Source organism: Pteropus vampyrus, unplaced genomic scaffold, assembly GCF_000151845.1.
Source record: "Pteropus vampyrus isolate Shadow unplaced genomic scaffold, Pvam_2.0 Scaffold545, whole genome shotgun sequence".
NCBI lineage: Eukaryota > Metazoa > Chordata > Mammalia > Chiroptera > Pteropodidae > Pteropus > Pteropus vampyrus.
The window spans coordinates 425339-447871 of NW_011889326.1; the positions used below are offsets into that span (position 1 = coordinate 425339).

Here is a 22533-nt window from a genome sequence, read left to right on the forward strand (position 1 = left end):
AAAAAAAAAAAACTTTAAATATAAAGCATTTATATTCTGTTATGTGAATTAGGATTTTAAACAGAGAAGTGACATGATCATATTTGTGTTTTTAAAATGGCTGTGGCAGCAGAATGGAGGATAAATTGGAAGCAAGCACACTTAAAGCACAAACAGTTGAGCAGCTATTACTGTAATCTGTGGCATGAAAAAATGATGGAGAATGGGAAGTACAGAACTAAGGTACTTTTCTGAGAATGAAGTGGAGAAGTACAGATTTGGTTACTAGATGTTATGGGGTGAAGGAGTAATATAGGATAATCTGGTTTTTGGCTTGGGAAGTTAAATTACTGATGACATTTATTAAAGGAATACTAGAGAAGGAGTACATTTGAAGGTGAGATGATTGATAACTCGAGGTTGAAATGTCTGATAAATCCAAGTTGACATGGACTAGTAGGAATTGGAAATATGGCTCAAGAACTTGGGAACTGGCCTTGGGATACAGATTTTGGAATCAGTGGTCTGAATTACAATATCGTTGGAAAGGATGAACAGTAGAAGAAGAAATTAGATAACAGCTCTGTGGAATACTAACATTTAAGCAGAGGAAGAAAAGATTGTAAAAAAAAAAAGAATCAGAGTTTAACTTTAAAAAGGAATGATAAAGTACATAAAGTCATGGATCATTTGGGTTTGTTAGAGTGGTCATTGGTGACTTTGTGAGGACCCTTATGAGGGCCCATTGGGGTAGGAAGACCTGTTTGCCAGGTTGAAGAGTAAGTGAGACTTGAAGAAGGATAAGCTTGGCTGCAAAGACAAATCAGAAAAATGGGAGTGGATAGAGGAGGAAATAAGTATGTGAAATGGGAAGTGGTTTGGGAGAAAAGGAGGAAAGAATTGTCCCTTTTAATAAGCTGAGTGGAGAAAGAAAAAAGAGAGAAAGGATACAGAGAGAAACATAGAGACAGGGGCTATTAATGGAGTAAGTTTCCAAGGAGGCAGAAGGAAATTAAACCCGAAACACTGGAACAAAAATATTAGTCTTGTATTTAGGGAGGGTTATATCCTCCACTGATATATAAAGGTATCAAGTAAGATTAAGATGTGGAGCAAGAGTTGGACAGAAAGTTGAAGCTTCAGCCTTCTTCGAAAAGTAGGTAGTAGGGTTGTCTGTTTGACCTAATGAGTTAAAGTTAACGAGATTGGAAAAGATTTGAAATTATTATTGAAAAGAAAAGGCTGTAGACATACCGAAGGATTGCAGATCATCTTTGAAGAACTTGAGAAATTGAAGACCATAGATCTTTAATCTCCATGAGATTTTCCTTAATTTTTGAACACAGGTAATATTAACATTATGATGAAACTATTTTCATATTGATGTATTATTAGTGTGTGAGAATCATGGCATGAAGCACTCTCATCAAATTTTGTAATTCACTGAAACAGAAGGGAATAGTAGTAATTAACCCACAGCCAGAAGCCTCAACCATAAATAAAGCGATCTTGATCATATTTGGTACATTTTCTTTATAGCTCTTTATACGGGGACACAGTCAGATGGCTCAGTGTTATTCAGAAATATTTCACCTTTAGTCTTGTCCATAAGATATAGTTTCCTTTGTGCAAGAAATTGAAATTAGTCTATCACAAAGCAGTTAATCACTACTCTAGAGCTATCTAGATGTTCTTACATTAATATTCAGATGAATTTATGTGGTTGCAAGTCTTTTATATATGTAATATTTGGTACTAAAGTTTGATCAGCTTAAAATCAGTAGATATGTCAATTTTAGGGATTTAGAGTGATTGTTTTGCTTATATTCCCAAATATCAAAGGCTGATCTACTTTCTGCACTTTGTTTTTCTTATGTCACCCAATTATTTTTACTTTCCTGGCTTACTTGCTGGTTGGTCTAGTTACTAAAAGGAAGTAATTTCTTGAAAATGAATACATTACTACATATCAATCATAATTTGATGTTAGAAAGTCAAATAAATCATATTTTTCCAAAGAAAATTTTTCAAAGCTTGTGTAAATTTTTAATTAAAATCTAATGCAAACTCATCTGTTTGGAAGAGATAATATAAATTATAAATATGAGATAATATAAAATTACAAATTAAAAAATAGTAAAACTAAAACTATTCATTTTATTTTATTTTTAAATTATTCATTTTATACATTTTGCTGTATGTATTTTTTTATACCACTTAGAAAAAACACAAAGTTGTATTATGGTTGTTTTTCTTATCTTCATGCTTGAAATTTCTTTTCATTTTTTGACTCTCACTTTATCAGTTTTGTTGGCCTCAACGTTGTAGTCTATACATTTGACTACTTCATTTTAGTGCATATATATGAAGATGTGTATATAAACCATTCTATATTAAATAGGAAACATCATATTTAATGTAATACTTCAGGGAGACAGAAGAGTACGAAGAAAAATAACAACAAAATGTGTATACTTCTTAGTTTAAGAAAACGAAACATTACAGATACAGTTGAATTTCATTGTATGTTTCCCTAATCCCACCCACCTTCCCTCTATAGCCAGAGGGCGTCACTGTCCTGAAACTGATTTTTATTATTTATACTTTTAATATACATGGGTCTGTAAATACTATGAATTATTTGTGGCCATGTTTTACAGTTTTCTGTGTTGCACTGTGTGCTTATCTATATCTTAGTATATTTGTATTATATTACATGTATGCGTTTGCAGCTTTTTTGTTGTTCAACATTGTAGTTTTGAGATTTATCCATGTGAATGCGTGTAGTCGCATTTTTCATTTCAGTTTTTGTACAATATTTCTTGGTGTGAATAGTGGATATTAAGGTTTTCCCAGTTTTTATTCTTAGAAATTATACTGCAGTATGTACTTATAGTTGTATTATTGTAGATAAGTGCAAGAGTTTCTATAGAATAAAACTTAGTGGCAATACATGATTTTATGGTATACTCATCTTTAATAGATAGTGCCAAATTATTCTCCAAAGTGAGGGTTCTAGTTTACATTCCCTTTGGCAGTATATGAATTTCTGTTACTACACATCTTCTGTACACTTAATATTGTTGACATATGTGCATGCATATGTTTGTGTGTTCACCAGTTTCATGAGAATGGCATGGTATTGTGTTAATTTGTATTCCCATTGCTAATAAGATTCACCATCTTCTCATGTATAGAGGTCATTCTGGTTTTCTGTTCTGTGAATTGCTTTCTCTCTCTCTCTCTCTCTCTTTTTTTTTAATTAAAGGAATTCTTCACGTGTCCTGATCCTTTGTTGGTTACATGTGGTATAAGTATCTTCCCCAGTCTTATCTCTTTACTTGGTGGTATCTGTTGATCAACAGATAGCTTCTCATTTTAACCTTGGCAAGATTATCAAACTTTAAGATTATTTTACTCTTTGTATTAACTCTTCATATATTCTAAAGTAACAAGGATTTTCTCATATCTTTTTTTAAATTATACTTTTGCTTTCACATTTATATTTTTAATACAACTATTTTTTGCACAGCTAATTCTTCTGTAGCACAGCATATGTTCCTAAAAATCACCATGCTATATGCAGAATCATGCAATAAAAAACATAGGGCATATGGGGATAATGGGGCTGGGCTTCATACTCAAAAAAATTTTGTGACACATTAAAAAAAATACTTAAAAATGGTAGCACAATTTTACACATGCTAAATGGTTAAGACATGCATGAATACCATAATAAAGTTGATATTTTTATTTGGAAAAAAATGAAGATTACTTGTGGAAGTGGGATTCAGAAAGGTTGCGGCTTATGAGTTATTGTGAAGTGGTAGAAGGAGGATTGTCTGAAATCTGCCAAGAAGTTGTAACTACAGTTATGGAGAATGTGGCTCATAACACACATGAATTTAGGTAGATGTTTGAAGTGTGTGTTTTGTGCATTCTTGCGTGGCTCAGTACAGCTGGGTAATGTTCTACACCCCCCTAGTGTTTGTTTCAGCGTTAGGACTAGTGGATGGCAAGCAAGGCACCCAGGGTATAAAATTTAAGGAGGCTCTCCCTGTTAGAATCCATAGACATCTTACTCGTCTCACCTTAGTTTCGCCCTGGTTGTGGGTGAAGTAGTGCTTAAGCATATGCTGAAATTTGTGTTATTCCCTAATATATCAATCATGTTTAACACATTCAAGTTTTTTGAAACAAGCATTAGAGTAGAACTTAGTGCATATGTAAGGTTCGGCTCTAGTTTTTCGTATAGTTTTTCGTATATAGCCAGTACAAAGGCAGATCTTTCTAGTTTGTAATGATACTTCTGGCATACATCATAGTTCCACATATATATGAGTCTGGTTCTTGTTTCTTTGTGCTGTTTCATTGGTCTTTTTGCTTCTCCCTATGCCAGTACTACATTTTCTTAATCATGGGCCTAGCACTAGCTTTGTAACCTTGGGCAAGTTTTAATTCCTATGTGCTAATGAGGTTTTAATAGTGCCTACCTGGTTGGGTAGTTAAAGGAGTAGAGGAACCAATATATTAAAGTGCTTAGATGTTTGTGTCTGGCCCAAGAGTAAAGCTCAAAGGTTAGTTATTTTGTTATTATTAAAAGTAACTTTCGTAACTTTATATGTAGAAGACTGAGATTGCCATTTTGTTTTTCTTTTCCCAAATCATCTGAGAGGAAACAGAAGCTTATGGAAAGACTTTCTTATCGAAGTGACATTTAGGCTATCTAGAAGATGATAGGAGTTAACTAGGTATTGAGAGCAGGAGGAAAATATATTCTAGGCATAAGAAGCCATGAAGCAGAAAATTGTGTGTCTAGAAACTGAAAAAAGGCTCTTGCAGCTAGATCTCAGCATAAGATACCAGCTGAGAAACTAGAGAGGTAGGAAAGAGCAGATCATATAAGACCTGTTATGCAGTATTAAGGGTTTTAGTCTTTATCCCAAAATTGTAGTTATAACAACTTGTGAAGATCAATATTTCATGACTTTTATTCTTTCTTAGAAATCTGAAAATAAAAGCCATGAAATATCAATTTTCACAAATAGTTATAACTATTTAAAAAGAAACTCTTAAGCTGAAATTGGAATCATCTGGACCCGTATAGCATACCAAAGATTAAGAGTGCTGTTGAGAATGTATAAATTCAGGTCTTTGTTCACTCATTTGTAATCTTGGTGAGCCGTTAATTCTGTTCTAGGCTTTTATCTGTTCAAATTGAGGAATTGGGATTTTGGCAGATCCATGGATTAGGAGTAGAGTTTTTACAGACAACAAATCTATGTAAATGTTTTGAAATAAAATTTTTCATTTATTTGTCTATTTTATCTAATGTTGTTGTCTTTCATGGGTGCACCTAAGAATACACATTATTTGTGTAATTGATGCTCCTATTTTTTCTACTTCCTACATGTTTCATTACTACAAAATTACACAAGTAAGATATAGGCGGTGGTCTGTAACAGAAATATGGTACTCTTTGCAGTTAAAATTAGTGTTGAAAGCAGCGAAATAGTCATTAAATGGCAGAGTTGTCTGTCATAATAGTATCATTATACAGAAAATAGTCACTCCAAGAACTAGAAATGTCACGGCAGCACAGATGAATTCATTAAATACTTTGGGAGATAAAGCCCCATATTGTAGAAATATCTTTTAAATACATAGAGATAGAATTTTGATAGTATTCAACAAATAGTTTTTAAAGTGTAGTTTTATAAATGAAATTTTAAATTATAGTGTTGTTAATCTATAAATTCAACACAATTCCAATCAAAATCTTAAACAGGTTTTTTTTGTGAAACTTGATAAACTGATTCTAAAATTCATATGGAAGAGCAAATGGAAAAAGATAGCTAAGACAATTTGCAACACCAAAAGCAAGGGGAACTTGCCCTAAAAAATATCAAAATTAAAGTAATTAAGACACTTTAAAATTGGCACAATGACAGAAAAAGAGATGAATGGAATAGGGCAAAGGCCATTTAGTATGGCACTGATTTGCAAAGAAAGCAAATGAAATGTCCAAATATCTTGGTTAAATTGCAGAGGAGAAAGTCTAAAAAATTTTTAGTGGGTGAAATAAAATTTAATATAATTTACTTTATTATCAATTTAACATATAAAGTCATTGCTAGTTTAATCTATTTCATTTGTTTTAGTAATAGGGTTTTCTTATGACTTAGTCTCTAACTTTTTTCCTCATAAATCTCAAATTTTATGATTTGGGGGCTTTCACTTGCATAATCCTGACAGTGGGTTTGGAGTACTCGTGTATAGAAATTCTGCCATACTCGTAGAGAATTAAATTATTGATGAATATTTAAGAATTGTAGGGTTTTGTTAGGTTGGTGCCTTTGCTTCAGATATTTTCAGACATAACTATAGCATTTTATTCCTATAGTACTATATGTAGTAAGCACAGAAACATCAGAATGATGATCTCCTAAAAACTTAGTTACCCAGTATTATTATACACATGGGCTTTAAACAACTTGTTAAACTATTACTTTTGATTTTGTTTGTGATTGAATCGGTTATATGTGGAGAATTTGTTTCTGGAAAAGAACTTAAAATTATAATGAACCGGGGCAAAGCAGAATTTCATAGGTATATATGGTCAATAAATTTGTAAAGATTTTTAGGTTTATGATTTTTTTTATGCTCTCTTTGCTAGAGAACCACTATTTTACTTTATCTGTCACTGGTCACCTGATGAGAAACTAATTCTAGGTATTAGAAAATAAGATGAAAATAAGTTTCAGTAATGCTTGTAGTACTAAGTGCCTCAGACTTTTTCAATCAATCAGAAATCAATCTTCCTTGTCCCAGTAGGTTTTACTGTTGTATGAGAAACAGAGAGAGATTGTTACTAACTTTGGTAAAGATAATTTTAAAGTTTTTTTAAAACTTTGATAATTATTATAATCAATCTTGCAAACCTTTAATAGTTACTTTCCTTAAGCCCCAGAAGATACAGTAAAATCTATAAAATTAATACACTGTATTTGTAAGTTTTTACAAAAGAACCATTTTTCTTATTTATATTTTACCATATTGCATTTTATAATTTGTTTTAATTTTTATGATTACCATTTGAATTTTTGGTCGATTGGAAATTTTTTATTGAAGAGACATTACTTGCATTTTTTAAAAAGTGCTGTTAAGAAATTTTTTAAAATGTGTATGTCAGTATTTATCCTCAAGTAGTGGATATTTATAGAACAGTTGAAAAATGATACTTTACACAAGTGAAATATTTTTCTTCCAAATACTTGATATCGTATTTATTCTCAGTAATCTTTAACGTAAGCACATACTTTAATACAAAATGAAATATCAAAATTAGGTAGCTTCTCTGTTGTTCCTATATTTCCAAGTTTTTCTTTTATTGATTTCTTTTCTTTTTTAGGTACCTAGTTGATAGTCGCTGGTTCAAACAGTGGAAAAAATATGTTGGCTTTGACAGTTGGGACAAATATCAGATGGGAGATCAAAATGTATATCCTGGACCTATTGATAACACTGGACTTCTCAAAGGTATTATTTCCTTTTTTTAATCAAGTTGTAAATGTGTTCATTTCAATATATTAAAGTCACTACATGTAATATAGAAAATATTAATGTAACTAAACTGAAAGGTTAGAAATTCCTTTGTATTGTTGATTTGACCTAATGAGCTCAAATTTTTCTGTTAAAATTACTATCCTGTATCATGACAAATTTTGTTTTTATATATTATGTAATAAGGGTTAATTGTTTAAAACTTTAAACAAAGAATGTAAATTAGAAAGCACTCACTATCTTATTATTTTCGGAAAATGCTGTGTTGTATATTGTTTTTCCTAATAGACACATGACATTTTTTCTTTAAGTTGAGGAGCACTGATGTATGTTTACATTCTTGGATTTTTGCGTTAATCTTCTACAACCCTCACTACTTGCTAGCTCTTTTATACCTTTCATTTACACTTAAGGAAACTAAAACCTAAGTAGCAGAACTGCCATTTCTGGCCATGATATAGTAACAGGGACCAGATTTATCTTTCTACTTGAACAAACTAAAACCCTGACAAACTACATGAAACAGATTTTGAAACATTGGACATTAGGCAACTCAGGCAACAAAGAACAGTGATCCCTGAGAGTTATGAAACAAATGAGGTGAGCCCTGTGATTGCCTCAGCTTATTGCACTGAGAGTTTTCAAGACACAGCACAGATTGCAGAGCTTGGCAGTCTCCTGTACTTGAGGAAAGAGTTTGGAGTCCAAGGAGACCAAGGCTGCCAGAGTTTTCAGGGTAGACTACCAGAGAGGAATAAGCAGTGCAGAGAGAGAGTGAGACCTAGAGATATACAGAGGGTCTCTTTCAAGTCTTCAGCTGACTGTTGATTAGTGCATGCTTGTGAGGAAGCTCCTGAAGGCTAGGGAAAGAACCACCCCCAAAAATTAGAAGACCAATCATTGGAGGTCATATGAGAGGGACCAAGAATAATGTATTCACTGCAGCCAGAGTGGAAAACTTTGTATTTTACAGGGTAGACTACTGAGAATAGTTTTGCCTCTGTAATAGGGTAGAGTTAATTCTCGTGTCCTTCTAATTTGAAAGCATCAAACTATTTCCAAGTAACTTAACTGTATCTCAAACAAAATGCAAGAGTATTTATAGGAAAAAAATATCCAGCATCCAACTAGATCAAATTTAATGTCTTGGATCCAACCAAATATTACCGGGCATGCAAAAAAGCAAAAAAATATGCATAATTAGAAATATTTTTTAAAAAATTTTTAAGTGGATAAAAGGAACGAACAGCAAATGAAACAAATACAAAATAAATAGCAAGATGGTAGAATTAAACCCAGCAATGTGAATAATCACATTAAATGTAAACACCCTAATTGTAGGTAGAGACTACAAGATTTGATTTAATAAGTAGGAGATTGAAAAAGATAAATGCCATGTTGTGGTAAAAGCAGAATTATAAGACTGACCTCCAGTAATCTTCAATCTTGTATAGTCACATCTCCTTTGAGTATGGGTAAAGTCTGTGAATAGGATGAGATATCATGACCATGATTATTTGTTATCCAACAAAAGGGGAATTTTCCCCAGTGATCTTAATCTAATCATATGTGCCCTTTAAAAGCAGAGTTTTCTCTGGCTGGTGGCTGAAAAAGAGAGTCAAAGCATGAGATGAATTCAGTGCATCATTGCTAATTTCAAAATGTAGGGGACCATGTGAGAAGGAAGACAGGAATCCTCTAGAAAGAGAGAGAGGCCTCGGGCTACAGCCAGCAAAGGAACAGGGATGGATAAATTTAACAAAATATGTACACTGAAAACTATAAGACTTTGCTGAGAGAAATTAAAACCTAAGTAATTAGAGAAATCATGTTAGTGGATCAAAAGACTCAGTACTGTTGAATTTCCCCACTCAATCTATAAATTCAACACAATTCCTATTCCTAGTAGACTTTTAAAAATTGGAGAGGAAATTTATATACCATAAAATTAATCTATTTAAATTATACAATTCAGTGGGTTTTTGTAAATTTACAAAGTCGTGCAACCATCACCACCATCTAATTCCACATTTTCATCACCCCAGGAAGAAACTTCATGCTCATTAGCAATTCACACGTCATCCGCATTCAGAACCCCCAGCCCTAGGCAACTACAAATCTACTTTCTGTCTCTATTTTAGATTTGCCTATTTTAGACATTTTGTCTAAATAGCATCATACAGTATGTGGCTTTTAATGTTTGACTTCTCTCACTTAGCGCACAGTTTTCAAATGCCACCCATGTAGTGTGAATCAGTATTTCATTCCTTTTTATGCATGAATAATTTTCCATTGTCTGGATATACCACAGTTCATTTATCTGTTCATCAGTTGATGGACATTGTGTTTGTTTCACTCTCTGGCTATGAACATTCATGTACAGATTTTTGTATAGATGTGTATTTTCATTTCTCTTGGGTATGTTACATGGAATTAACTATTTAAGGAGTTATTAGACTGTTTTCCAAAATAGTTACACCATTTTACATTCCCACCAACAATATATGAGGGTTTCAATATCTCTGCATCCTTGTCAACACTTAACCCTTATTATTGCTTGTCCTTTTATTATAGCCATCCTAATAGGTGTGAAATGTTATCTTGTTGCAATTTTGATTTCTCTTTCCCTAGTGATTAATGATGTTAAGTATCTTATCTGTATTACCTGTATATCTTTTTTTTTTTTTTTTTGGAGAAATGTCTGTTCAGAACCAGTGCCTATTTTTGAATTGGGTTATTTGTCTTTTAATTGTTTTGTTTTAAAGCTTCTTTACATATTCTGATACTAAGCCCCTGATTATATATATGATTTCTAAAAATTGTCTCCCATTCTATGGATTGTCTTTAACTTTCTTCCCATTCAAGTACTAACCAGGGCTGACCCTGCTTAGCTTCCGAGATCAGACGAGATTGGGCACGTTCAGGGTGGTATGGCCATAGGCTATCTTTTACTTCCTTAATGGTGGTACCTTTGAAGCACAAGTTTTTAATTTTGATGAAATCTAATTTACCTGTTTTTCCTTTGGTTGCTTTTTGGTTGAGATTTGGTGTCAGAAAGCATCACCTAATACAAAGTCATAAAAGATTTAAACTTATAAGAGTTTTATAATTTTAGCTGTTTCATTTATGTCTTTGATCAACTTTAAGTTACTATTTCTGTATGATGTGAGATAAGAATCAGTAGAATAGATTAGGGAATCGAGAAGTATATCCAAATGGATATGGTCAATTGGTTTTATTTTATTATTTTTTAATTTTATTTAAAAAATTTTTTTTCAATTACACTTGACATACATTATTATATTAGTTTCAGGCATACAATAGTGATTGGACACTTATATAACTTACAAAGTGATCATCTAGATAAATCTAGAACCCATCTGACACCATACATAATTAACTACAAGGCTACTGGCTATATTCTCCATGCTGTACATCTCCGTGACTGTTTTTATTTATTTTCATTTTTTTCTGACTTTATTGAAATATAATAGACAATTAGTTACTCATATTTACATTGTACAGTTCAATTAGTTTTTTTCAATTATAGTTGGCATGCAATAATATACCAGTTTCAGTTGTACAGCATAATGATCAGAGATCCACATAACTCAAAAAGCGATCACCCCACTAAACGTTATTAACCATCTTCCCCATGCTACACTCTACATCTCCATGTCTCTTCTGCAACTATCCATTTGTACTTCTTAATCCTTTTGCCTTTTTTCTCTGTTTTCCCCAAACCCCTACCATCTAGCAGCCCTCAAAATATTCTCTGTATCTATGAGTTTATTTCTGTTTTTGTTGTTGTTGTTATTTTCTTCTTTAGATTCCACATGCACGTGAAGTCATGCAGTATTTGTCTTTCTCTATCCAACTCATTTCATTCAGCTTATTACCCTCTAGGTCCATCAAGGCAATATCTTTTTCCATCCCCTTCCTTTTAGTCTGTGTGCATCTTTTAATCTGAAGTGAGTCTCTTGTAGGCAGCATATGTAGGGGTCTTGTTTTCTTATCCATTCAGCCACTCTTTCTTTTAGTTAGAGCACTTAATTTCCTATTTGAGGTACTCGTTGATAGGAATGTAGTTATTAGCATTCTTTATTCCTGTTCTTGATACATGTTTTTTTCTTTTTAAAGAAGTCCCTCCTGTAATACTGTCTTGGTGTTGATGAATTCCTTTAGCTTATTTTTGTCTGGGAAGTTCTTTATCTGTCCTTCGACTCTGATAGCTTTGCTGGATAAAGTATTCTTGGTAATAGATCCAGGGTTTTCATCACTTTAAATATGGTGCCAAGCCCTTCTGTTCTGCATGGTTTCTTTTGGGAAATCAGCTGCCAGTCTCATGGGTGCTCTCTTGTAGGTAACTAACTGCTTTTCTCTTGCTGTTTTCGAGATTCTCTCTTTGTATCTAACCTTTGGCATTTTCATTATGCTGTGTCTTGGTGAGGGCCTCTTTGGGTTCTTCTTTCTTGGGACTCTCTGAGCTTCCTGGGGTAGTATGTCTATATCCTTCACCAGGTTAGGGAAGTTTTCCATCATTGTTTCTTCAAATAGCTCTTCAACTTCTTGTTTTTCTTCAGGTACCCCTATGACATGGATATTTTTACATTTAATTGTGTCCCATGGGCTCCTGAAATTATTATAATCTTGGTTTCTTTTTTCTTGCTGTTTTGATTGAGTGTCCTTGGCTTCCCCATCTTCTATTATCAATGGTTCGATCCTTTTTCTTTATCCACTGTTTATTCCATCTTCATCTTAGATAATGTGTTCTTCATTTTTGACTGGTTCCCTTTTATAATTTTCATTTCCATTTTTATATTTTTTATCTCTTTGTTAAAATTCTCACTGAATTCATTTACACTTCCCCTGAGTTCATTGAGCATCTTTATAACCAGTGTTTTGAACTCTGCATCTGTTAGATTGCTTGACTCCATTATTCCTGGATCTCCGTTTTGTCCTCTCATATGGTTTCTACTTCTCTGTCTTTCCATTTTGACTACCTTTCCACGTCTGTTTCTTTGTGCTAAGCACAGCTCTTCTAAGTCTCCCAGTCTTATTAGCTCGGTTTTGTGTAGCATGTGTCCGGTAGCACAATCCTGAGGGATTCAGCTGCAGGCCAAGTTTAGCCCCACCCTCTGCCCCTCCAGAGCCATCTGTTAAGATTCAGCAAGCAATCCACAGATGCTGTGCTTATAGTTGCCTCAAAAGGCCACACCAGAAACCCAGACCAGCTTGAGTCTTGGTGCTGCTCAGCAGGAAGCACCAGACTTGCTGAAGACACACCTAGATGTGGCTTGGGTGGGGTCACAAGATAGGGGAGGCGGAATTTCAGAGAATCCTCTGGGCGGAGGACCTCTGTTATCCAGTTTGATGAGGGCTCAGTTATGGCAGTTCTGCATCTACACACTGAGCAGGGGAGGGAGGGCTCAACAGAGGAACAATGGATACGGCTGGCCCTGCTGCCCTGGAGAGAGCCTCACTTCTGGTCCTCACTCCAACAATTCTTTGTCCCCCTGTAAGTCCCTGGTGCCTCCTGTGCAGCCAACCGGTGCTGGTGTTCAAGAGCAAGCAGGCCTGTCAACGCGAAAGTCCACTTGCGGACACAGCCTCTTTAAGAGGCATCTGCAGCTGCCAGCTGCTGCTGCCCGTAGCCTCTGTCCTGCTCAGCTGCTCAGGACTGGGCAGCCTCATGTCTTTGCCCCCTCCTACCTTCTACCTTTGCAGTTTGATTAATTATTTCTCTCCTTGGCTGTAGGGCTTCTGTTCATCTAGATCCCAGGTGACTTTCCTTGCTGTTTGCTCCGTGTTTCTGTCACAGCTTTGATTTGGTCGCAAGAGGGATGAACAAAGCCTCTGTCATCTACGCTATTTTTTCCCATCTCTCTGTGACTATTTTTAACTACCAGTTTGTACCTCTTAATTCCTTGCCCCCCTCCACTCTGCCCCCAGTCCAGCAACCATCAAAATGTTCTCTGTATCTATGTGCATGTTTCTGTTTTTGTTTGTTCATTTATCCTATTCTCTAGATTCTGCATATAAGTAAAATCATATGACATTTGTCTTTCTCTATCTGACTTACTCCACTCAGCACAGTACCTTCTAGGTCCATCCATATTGTTGCAGAAGGCAAGATTTCATTCTTTCTTACAGCTGATGGCTGAGTAACATTCCATTGTATATATGTACCACCTCTTGTTTATCCTTTCCTCCATTGATGGGCAACCAGATTGCCTCCATTTCTTGGCTCTTGTAAATAATGAGGCAGTGAACATATGGATGCATATGTCCCTTTGAACTACTGTTGTGGATTTCTTTGGATAAACACCCAGAGTGGGATTATTAGGTCTTTCTTTGTCTCTTGATATAGCCTTTGTTTTAAAGTCTTATGTCTTGTGTTAAGTCTTGCTACTCCAGCTTTTGTTTGTTTGTTTATTTGTGTCCATTTTCATGAAATATCTTTTCCATCCCTTTACTTTCAGTCTGTCTGTTTTTTGATCTGAAGTGAGTCACTTGTAGGCAGTATATGTAAGGGTCTTGTTTTCTTCTCCATTCAGCTACCGTCTGTCTTTTTAATTGGAGCATTTAATTCATTTACATTTAAAGAATTGTTGATAGATATGTAGTTATTGCCATTTTATTATTCCTATTTTTGAACTTTTTTTTTCTTTTTAAAGAAGTCCCTCTGACATTTCTTATAATACTGGTTTGGTAGTGGTGAACTCCTTTAGCTTTTTCTTTTCTGGTGCTCTTTATCTGTCCTTCAATTCCAAATAATAGTTTTGCTGGGCAGAGTAATCGTGATTGTAGGTCCCTTTCATCACATTGACTGTTTCGTGCCAGTCTCTTCTGACTTGCACAGTTTCTGTGCAGAAATCAGCTAACAGTCTTATGGGTGCTCCGTTGTAGGTGACTAACTGCTTTTCTCTTGGTGCTTGTAAGATTCTCTCTTTGTCTTTAAACTTTGGGATTTTAATTATGATGTGTCTTGGTGTGAGCCTCTTTGGGTTCATCTTGTTTTAGACTCTGCACTTCCTGGGCTTGTATGTCTGTTTCCTTCAACAGGTCAGGGAAGGTTTCTGTCATTATTTCTTCAAATACATTTCCATTCCCTTGCTCTCTTTTCCTTCTGGTACTTCTGTGATATGAATCTTGGTACACTGATGTTGCCCCAGAGGCCCCTTAAACTATCTGCATATTTTGGATTCTTTTTTCTTATTGCTGTTCTGATTAGGTGTTTTCTGTTACCTTATCTTCCACATTGCTAATTCAAACCTCTGCTTCATCTAATCTGTTGATTCCTTCAAATGTATTCTTAATCTCAGTTAATTCTGTTCTTCATTTATGTGACTGATTCTTTTTTATGTTTTGATTTCCATTTTTATGTTTCCTATGTCTTCGTTGAAGTTCTCACTGAGATCATTGAACATCCTTATAACCAGTGGTTTGAACTCTGCATCTGACAGATTGCTTGTCTTCACTTTGTTTAGTTCTTTTTCTGGAACTTTGTTTTCTTCTTTCATGGTTCTATGTCTCCTATTTTTGCTACCTCTCTGTGTTTGTTTCTCTGTATTAGATAGAGCCGCTGTATCTCCCAGTCTTAGTAGAGTGTCCTTATATATATAATAGGTGTCCGATGGGCCCAGTGGCACAGTCTCACTGATCTCCTGAGCCAGATACCCCAGGCGTGTCCCTTGTGTTGGTTGTATGCGCCTTCCTGTTGTAATTGAGTTTCGGCTACTGTTTCCAAGGCAGTAGGATTGACTCTCATGCTGATTGGTTGTGAGGACTGGCTGTGACTACAGTGGAGGGGCATGATTCACCTTAGCAGAGGTCTGGTGCCTGCCTAGTCTGCCCTTTTGGTGTGTTATTTGCGGAGGTGCTTGAGTGGTGCTCTGGTGTGGTCCGAAACTGACCACCCAGTGTATTAGTTCTGGGGCTTTTTGGAAGGGGGTCGTTGCAAGCCAAGGTCAGCCACTGCCTATGCCCTTCCCAGGGCCACTTGGTATGAGCTACAAAGTGATCCGCAGATGGTTGCCACTGGGCTTAGAGGTGGCTGAGAGAGGCTGAGCTGTGTACTAAGGCTGGCTGTCACTAGGGCTGAGCCTTGGGGCCACTCAACAAGAGGTATGGGGCACCTTGAGGCCAGATGCTGCTTTTTCGGGGTTTGTGTCTTTTTGAGAGATTTTGGAAAAGTCTGTAGCATGAGCCCAGACAGGCTGTTTGTATGGAAAAGCCACTGGAAGTATCTAGAGTGAGCCTACAACTTGGGTATGATGGGATTGTAGGAATCAACAAGGCAGGATGAACAGTGTTAGCCAGGTTGATGGAGACTCAGACATGGTACTTGTCTATATTTGCATGCTGGGTGGTGGGGATGCCTCAGTAAAGGAGCACTGATTCTACTAGTACTTTTGTCTACCCCTCCGGCTCTCTCCCCAAAGCCAGACAATTTAGTTTCTCCCTGTATGTCCCTGGCGCCTTTCACACTGCTGCCCCAGTGCTGGAACTCAGAGCAAGTGAGTCAATCAGCAGGTCCATGTGCAGGACCTGTAAGAGGTATGGCTGTGACTCTAGCTGCCCTTGGTTAGTCTCAGCCACAGTCTCTGCTGGTTTTCACAGCCAGAAGTTGTGGGAAATTCTCTCTTGGCACTGGAACCGTAGGCTGGGGAGCCTAGTGTGGGGCTGGGACCCATTGCTTCTCAGGGTGGACCTCCGTAGCCCAGACAGCTCTTCCGATATTTAATCACTCCTTCTGAGTCTCTGCCCCTCCTACCAGTCTCTGTGTGGCCTCATCCATGTATCCTTAGTTATAAGACTTATCTTCAACTAGAAATCAGGTAATTCTCAATGATGATTGTTCTGTAGTTTAGTTGTGATTCTGATGTGATTGTGAGAGGAAGCAAGCATAGCGTTTACCTACTCCACCGTCTTGAGTGGAACTTCATAGTCAATTGAATTTAGACAAAGATGTAAGGAGAAATTCAATGAAGGGAGGATAGTCTTTTAAACTAATGCTGCTCGAGTATTAAGTATCCGTTTGCAAAAAAAACCTTGAATTTTGATCCATATCTGGTACCATATACAAAATTATCTGAAAACAAATCACATACCTAAATGTAAAACCCAAAACTTATAAAACTTATAGAAAAAGGAAAAAAATTTATGACATTGTGTTAAGCAAAGATTTCTTAAATATGATATAAAGAAAATTTAATAAAGTTTCTTTGATAAATGAAAAATATTGATGAATTATGTTGTATCAGTAATAAAACCTACTTCAAATGACACTGTTAAGGGAATGAAAAGGTAAAACCACAGTGTGGAAGAAAATATTTGCAAACCACCTAGCTGATAAAAGACTTGTATATAGAATAAAGAATTCTTGAAACAGTATTAAGAAAGCATAAAGCTTTGTGGAAAAAATGGGCAAAAGATTTGAACAGATGTCACCAGAGAAGATAGAGTTTTCAAAAAGCACATGCAAAGATAACATCATTAGTCATTAGATAAATGGAAATTAAAACCACAGTGAGGTACCACTATACATGTATTAACATGATTAATATTTAAAAGACTGACCCATACCAAGTGTTGACAAGGATGCAAGTAGAACTTTCTTAACACTGTTTCTGGGAATGAAATAGTCTGGGAATTTCCTTAAAAGCTAAACCTTCATTTACTGTAGGAATTAGCTGTTCCATTCCTAGGTATTTACCCTCCCAAAATGAATGCATGTATCCATATGAAAACTTGAACACGAATATTCATACCAGTGTTATTATAAGAAAATTGGAAACAACCTAAAATGCCCATCCAACAGCTGAATGGATAAACAAATTATAGTATATTCATATTCTACTCAGCAATTAAAACGAATGAACTATTGATATATAAAAATATGAATGAATCTCAAGATAATTATGCAGCATAAATGAAGCCAAAGAAAACAGTATGTTCTATTTTTATAAGAATCTAGAAAATGCAAATTTGCTTTTAGTAATGGAAAGCAGACACAGTTTTTATATAAAATTCTAAAACATGCAAAATAGTCTATAGTTGCAAAACACAGATAAGTGGTTTTCTAGGGACAGGATGGTGGACCTTGGATGGACGAGAAGGAGAGATTACAGAGAGCTACAAGGAAAACTTTGGGGGTGATGAATGTCTTCATCATTTTGGCAGTGGTGGTGATCTCACACTTGTATTGATATGTCAAAACATATCAAATTTGTACATTTTAAATACGTGCAGTTTATTGTATATCAATTATATATCAAATATCAGCTATTTTTTGTTTAGAGGTATTCTCCCCCCATAAAAATGATAATTTTATTTTGTACACTAGATACAAATTATTACTTAGGTTCTGTTACAGAATAAAATCATTTACCCAAACTCTTAAATTATTGTGGAAAAGAGCATAGAAGTCTTAATTTTAAACTTTTTAATTTTCTCAGCGTTCTTAGAGGCAGTTTGTTAGAGTGAAAAAAAATGGATGATAGGGTAAATGTGTTTGTGTTGTAATCCAATCTGTATAATTTTCTGTCTTTGTGACCTTGGGCAGGTATATCAATACCTGAATCCATTTACTAATAAAAATGGAGATATCTACTTCATAATAGTATTTCGGAAATCAATTGAGATTACAGGGTTTTTAATAATACCTTTCACTGTACCTGCAATTTTCTGTATGTATGATCTTGGACGAGTTACTCAATTTCCCTAATATTTTCTAATCTAAAATGGAGATGCCTATCTTATAATATTGTTTTGAGGATTGTCTGAGATATCATGGTTATCCGCTGTATTCTTTTTTTCCTTAATCAAGATTTTTATTGGTGGTTTTTAAGATAAGTACATGGACATTTTAGTTTATACACAATTCTTAACGTACGTGCAAAAAGTCTAAAAAGTCATATAGTTGTGATTCTTTTCTAAACAGTTATTCCAGCGACTTTCCAGCTTAAAATTTGGAGGCTAATTTTCTGTAATAGAGTGTCAAGTACCAATACCTCCAAATGTTGGTACGCTGTTACTAAGTCACAATTTAATATATATAGTACATATCAAATTTGCAATTTTTCAGAGCCCATTAACAAAGTTACTAGGAAAACGACTACCATGACCAAAAATGTTACAGAGGGCGCAAAATTCTGACAGGGAGAGCCAAGATCAAGGAGTGGTTTCCTTTAGAGGAAACAGTTCTACCAAAAACATGGAGTAGAAATAATTTATAAATGTTCAAGACATGTTAAATGCACGACTAACTCCAAATTGCCATTTAGTGTTCTTGTATTATAGGATGTAAAAACTGCCCCCATTTATGGAACGTTAAACTGACACCCAAGCAATCAAAGCCTCCCGTATTCAATATCCCACTATTTTTTTGGTTGTACTAAACAATAAACAACCAGCAAATAATTTCAACTCTTTTAAAAAAGCATTTACATTTTAAAAAATGGGGTGAGGTAGAATTCCCTCCTTAAAAATGTTTCTAGAGCTACTAAAAAACTTGAACTTCGTAAATAGTTGATAAAAATATTCCCCTGGATTGTTCAAGAAAGGAGACAGACCACTGATAAGGCATGGTATATGATATTAATCAGACTTGGCTTCTTTCTCTCCTTCATCAGAGAGGCTGGGCTCTCCTGGTTTTTAGTCTGTGTTTTCTGCAGGTAGATCTTTTGTTTCTTGGTTGGCCACTTTGGCCTGTTATCCCTTTGCTCCCCTTTTCCCTTTTTTTGCACTTTTTTTTGTCTGCAGATTTATCCTTTTCTGCCACCTTTTTTGGCTTTGTTTCCATTTTTGCAGGAGCAGGTTTAGCTGATATCCTCTCCAGCCTTCTTTTGGGCTCCTTGTTCACCAACCCCTTGGCAGAGCTGACCTTCCTCTTGGACATCATGGCGGTGGAGCGGCTATGTGCTGGGTGCCAGCAGGCCATAGCCTGGCAAGAGCCTTCACAGAGCTGAGCTGCTTGGCATCTTGCTGCTCCTCCTGCCACCTGAGATGCTGGGACCTATGGAGAGGGCCCCCACTGGAAGAACCCGTTATCTACTGTATTATGTCTCAATAGTACATTGTTCATACAGGGATTTAGAATATTTAAGTTTCTTTCACCTTCAGAAGGTTCTGAAAATAATCTCTTGCAAATTATCATCAAGAATTTAAAAATTACAACTAAGGTTTAAAAAAACTGAGCTTAAAAATTAACAGTTGGCATCTGCTATTGAAGTCTGTACTATAAATGATTCGGAAATTTCCCATTTTGTGCTGTATATGAACCATAGTTTTCTCAAAGTTTAATATGATTCTATGACTGTAGATTGATCCTAGATAGAATAATTTTCTTTAATCCCTTCAGCATTTTTCCTGCTTCTTGATTTATATTGTTATATCTATTAAGAATAATATGTTCTCATTATTGAAATGCTACCAACAACATTTTGATTTCTCATGTTTGTTAAGACTAGCTCAGAATGAGAAAATCTCCTTTATGTTGTATATAACCCAATAAACTATTTCTGTACTTTGGAAATTAAAGTAAAGGACCAGATAATAATAAATGAATCTCCATTTAGGACTGTGATGTAAGTATTGCTTCTATACCTCTGGCTTGCCTTGTACTAAATTTTTAATTTAACTAGAATTTTGAAAATGAATCATAGAATCGCATCGGAAAAACTACTACTTTAGATCTGAGAAGGAGTCTAGATCATGGGCCTTCTGGAGTAATGAGTTGGTTCACAGGATGCCCTTTTGTGATTTCTGTCATGGTTTCCAGGGAGTCACATGGTTTAGAAGGAGTCCCACGTGCTTTTGAGTCATTGTAAAGGTTATTGATTTGTTTCTGAGCTTCCTTCATCACCTAATGCTAGAATGACCACTATAACCATGTTAGGGATCTCCAATGCTGAGCATATTTGGGAAACTCTTCTTTCAGGTCCCTTGGCTAATAATTACAGCTTATTTTATTTTTAAGAGCCTAATAAAAGAAAATTTAAGTTTTTAAATCCTGTTAACGAATGCTAAGCATTGGAACTTCAAGCAAGTTTATGTTGGAATATGTAGATTTAGGTGTGAACCTCTTCAGAACTTTCTTCACAACTCATTGAAACATTTAAATAAGTCTTCGTCAATTTAAGTAATTTGGAATTTACACAACGAAAGTATTGAGAGATATACAGTCTTTTTTTTTTTTTATTGAGCTTGTTTTTCCTTTGCAGATGGTGATGCCCAGTCACTTAAGGAGCATCTTATTGATGAATTGGATTACATACTATTGCCAACTGAGGGCTGGAATAAACTTGTCAGCTGGTACACATTGATGGAAGGTCAGGAACCAATAGCACGAAAGGTACATATTAAAAATAACAATAAAAATTTTTTTCTTAAAAAATTCACATTTTATTGTTAATCTAATAATTGCGAAGCCTCATCAATTATCATTGAGAAAAAGACCGTAAAAATGTTACTGTACACTGTATAATAATAACAACGGTTAACACATATAGAGGGTTTTCTTATAGGCCACCTGCTATTATAAACACTTAACAGCAATCCTTCCTTGTCTGTGGTTTTGCTTTATGTAGTTCCAGTTAGTTGCGGTCAACCGTGATCCAAAAATATTAAATGGAAAAATTCCAGAAATAAACAATTCTTAAGTTTTAAATTGCATGTCATTCTAAGTAGTGTGATGAAATCATACACTCTCCTGCTCCATCCTGTTTGAGACATGAATTATACCTTTGTCTGGCGTATCCATGCTATATATGCTACCTGCCCACATTAGTCATTTAGTAGCTGTTTCAGTCATCAGATTGGTTATCAGAGAGACAGAGACTACTTTCATACAATGGTTATTCCAGTATATTGTTATAATTGTTCTATTTTATATTGGTTATTGTTGTTAATCTCTTACTAGGCCTAATTTATAAATAAACTTTGTGTGTGGCGGGGGAGGGGGACATAGTATACACAGATTCGGTACCATTCATGGTTTCAGGCATAAACTGAGGGTCCTGGAAATACCCTCCATGGATAAGAGGTTCCTACTGTATACATAATTAACTAATTAATTCTCAAAAAATCCTTATGAATTAAGTATTATTATCTCCATTTTATAGATGTAGAAATGAGAACAGGAGTAGAGATTGAGGGCCTTTTTTAGAAAGTCACATCAGTTTACAAACTATGTCAGCCTGACTCTGCTTTCTTAACCACTGTGGAGCACTGCTTTTTGATAAAACAATTAGAAAATAATGAAACTAAAAGTTGAAATATTTTGCAACAAATTTTTTTAAAAACTTGAAAATGCAGATATTTTTCTTTTCTATTTTAAAGTTTTACAATTATAGTCTGGAAGCATTAAAAATTACCAATTTTTTTACTTTTGGAACTACAAAGTCATTTATAAAAGTGAGGGTATTACCATAGTAGAATAATACCAATTGCTTAAAGTAGATCTGCCAACCTTATACAAGTGTTTGATAGTGTATTCATGTGGGGAGGGGAGTGGAGAGAAAGATTGGGGAGAGAACCAGAATCTCTGACTCACATAATTATTTATCTGGGATTTTTTCCATTTGAAAATGATTAAAAAGGGTATTACATACCCTTGTTTAAGAGCATAAACCTCTAGTAGACCAAACCATGTTTGGGTTTATTTGGAATTGATGCTACAAAGTTGCTAAATTAACAATTTTGGCATATGTGGGACAGAAAACTTAGTTCACAGGTCTGTAGATCAAAAGGAACTATACACAAGATGCTTAAGGAACTATATCCGGGAATCCTCACTACACCTGGATCAAATAGAGATGAAAAGTTTCTGAACTTTGAGTTAATGTTATGAGATGAGACTAGTGGGAGCCTTTGCAGGGGTCGTGAGTATATTTTGCATCTTGTGGGGGAGGGAATGTGTCTTACTGGGGACCAGAGGGCGGACTGTGGTAGGCAGCCTCAAAAATGATCCCCAGCGATTGCCACCCA

At 35.2% G+C, this 22533-nt stretch overlaps 1 protein-coding gene and 1 pseudogene across 5 annotated transcripts in view; one reads left to right on the top strand and one right to left on the bottom strand.

Moving 5' to 3' along the window:
- The window catches only part of USP15 (ubiquitin specific peptidase 15), a 113478-nt gene that overhangs the window by 11979 nt on the left and 78966 nt on the right, over nucleotides 1–22533 (top strand). For all 5 annotated transcript variants that reach the window (XM_011383839.2, XM_011383840.2, XM_023525269.1 and 2 more), the window contains exons 2-3: nucleotides 7391–7518; nucleotides 20769–20899. In XM_011383839.2, coding sequence (XP_011382141.1) covers nucleotides 7391–7518; nucleotides 20769–20899 — 259 coding nt within the window. The remainder of the gene's footprint in view (nucleotides 1–7390; nucleotides 7519–20768; nucleotides 20900–22533) is intronic.
- LOC111733270 lies at nucleotides 17935–20760 on the bottom strand (annotated as a pseudogene).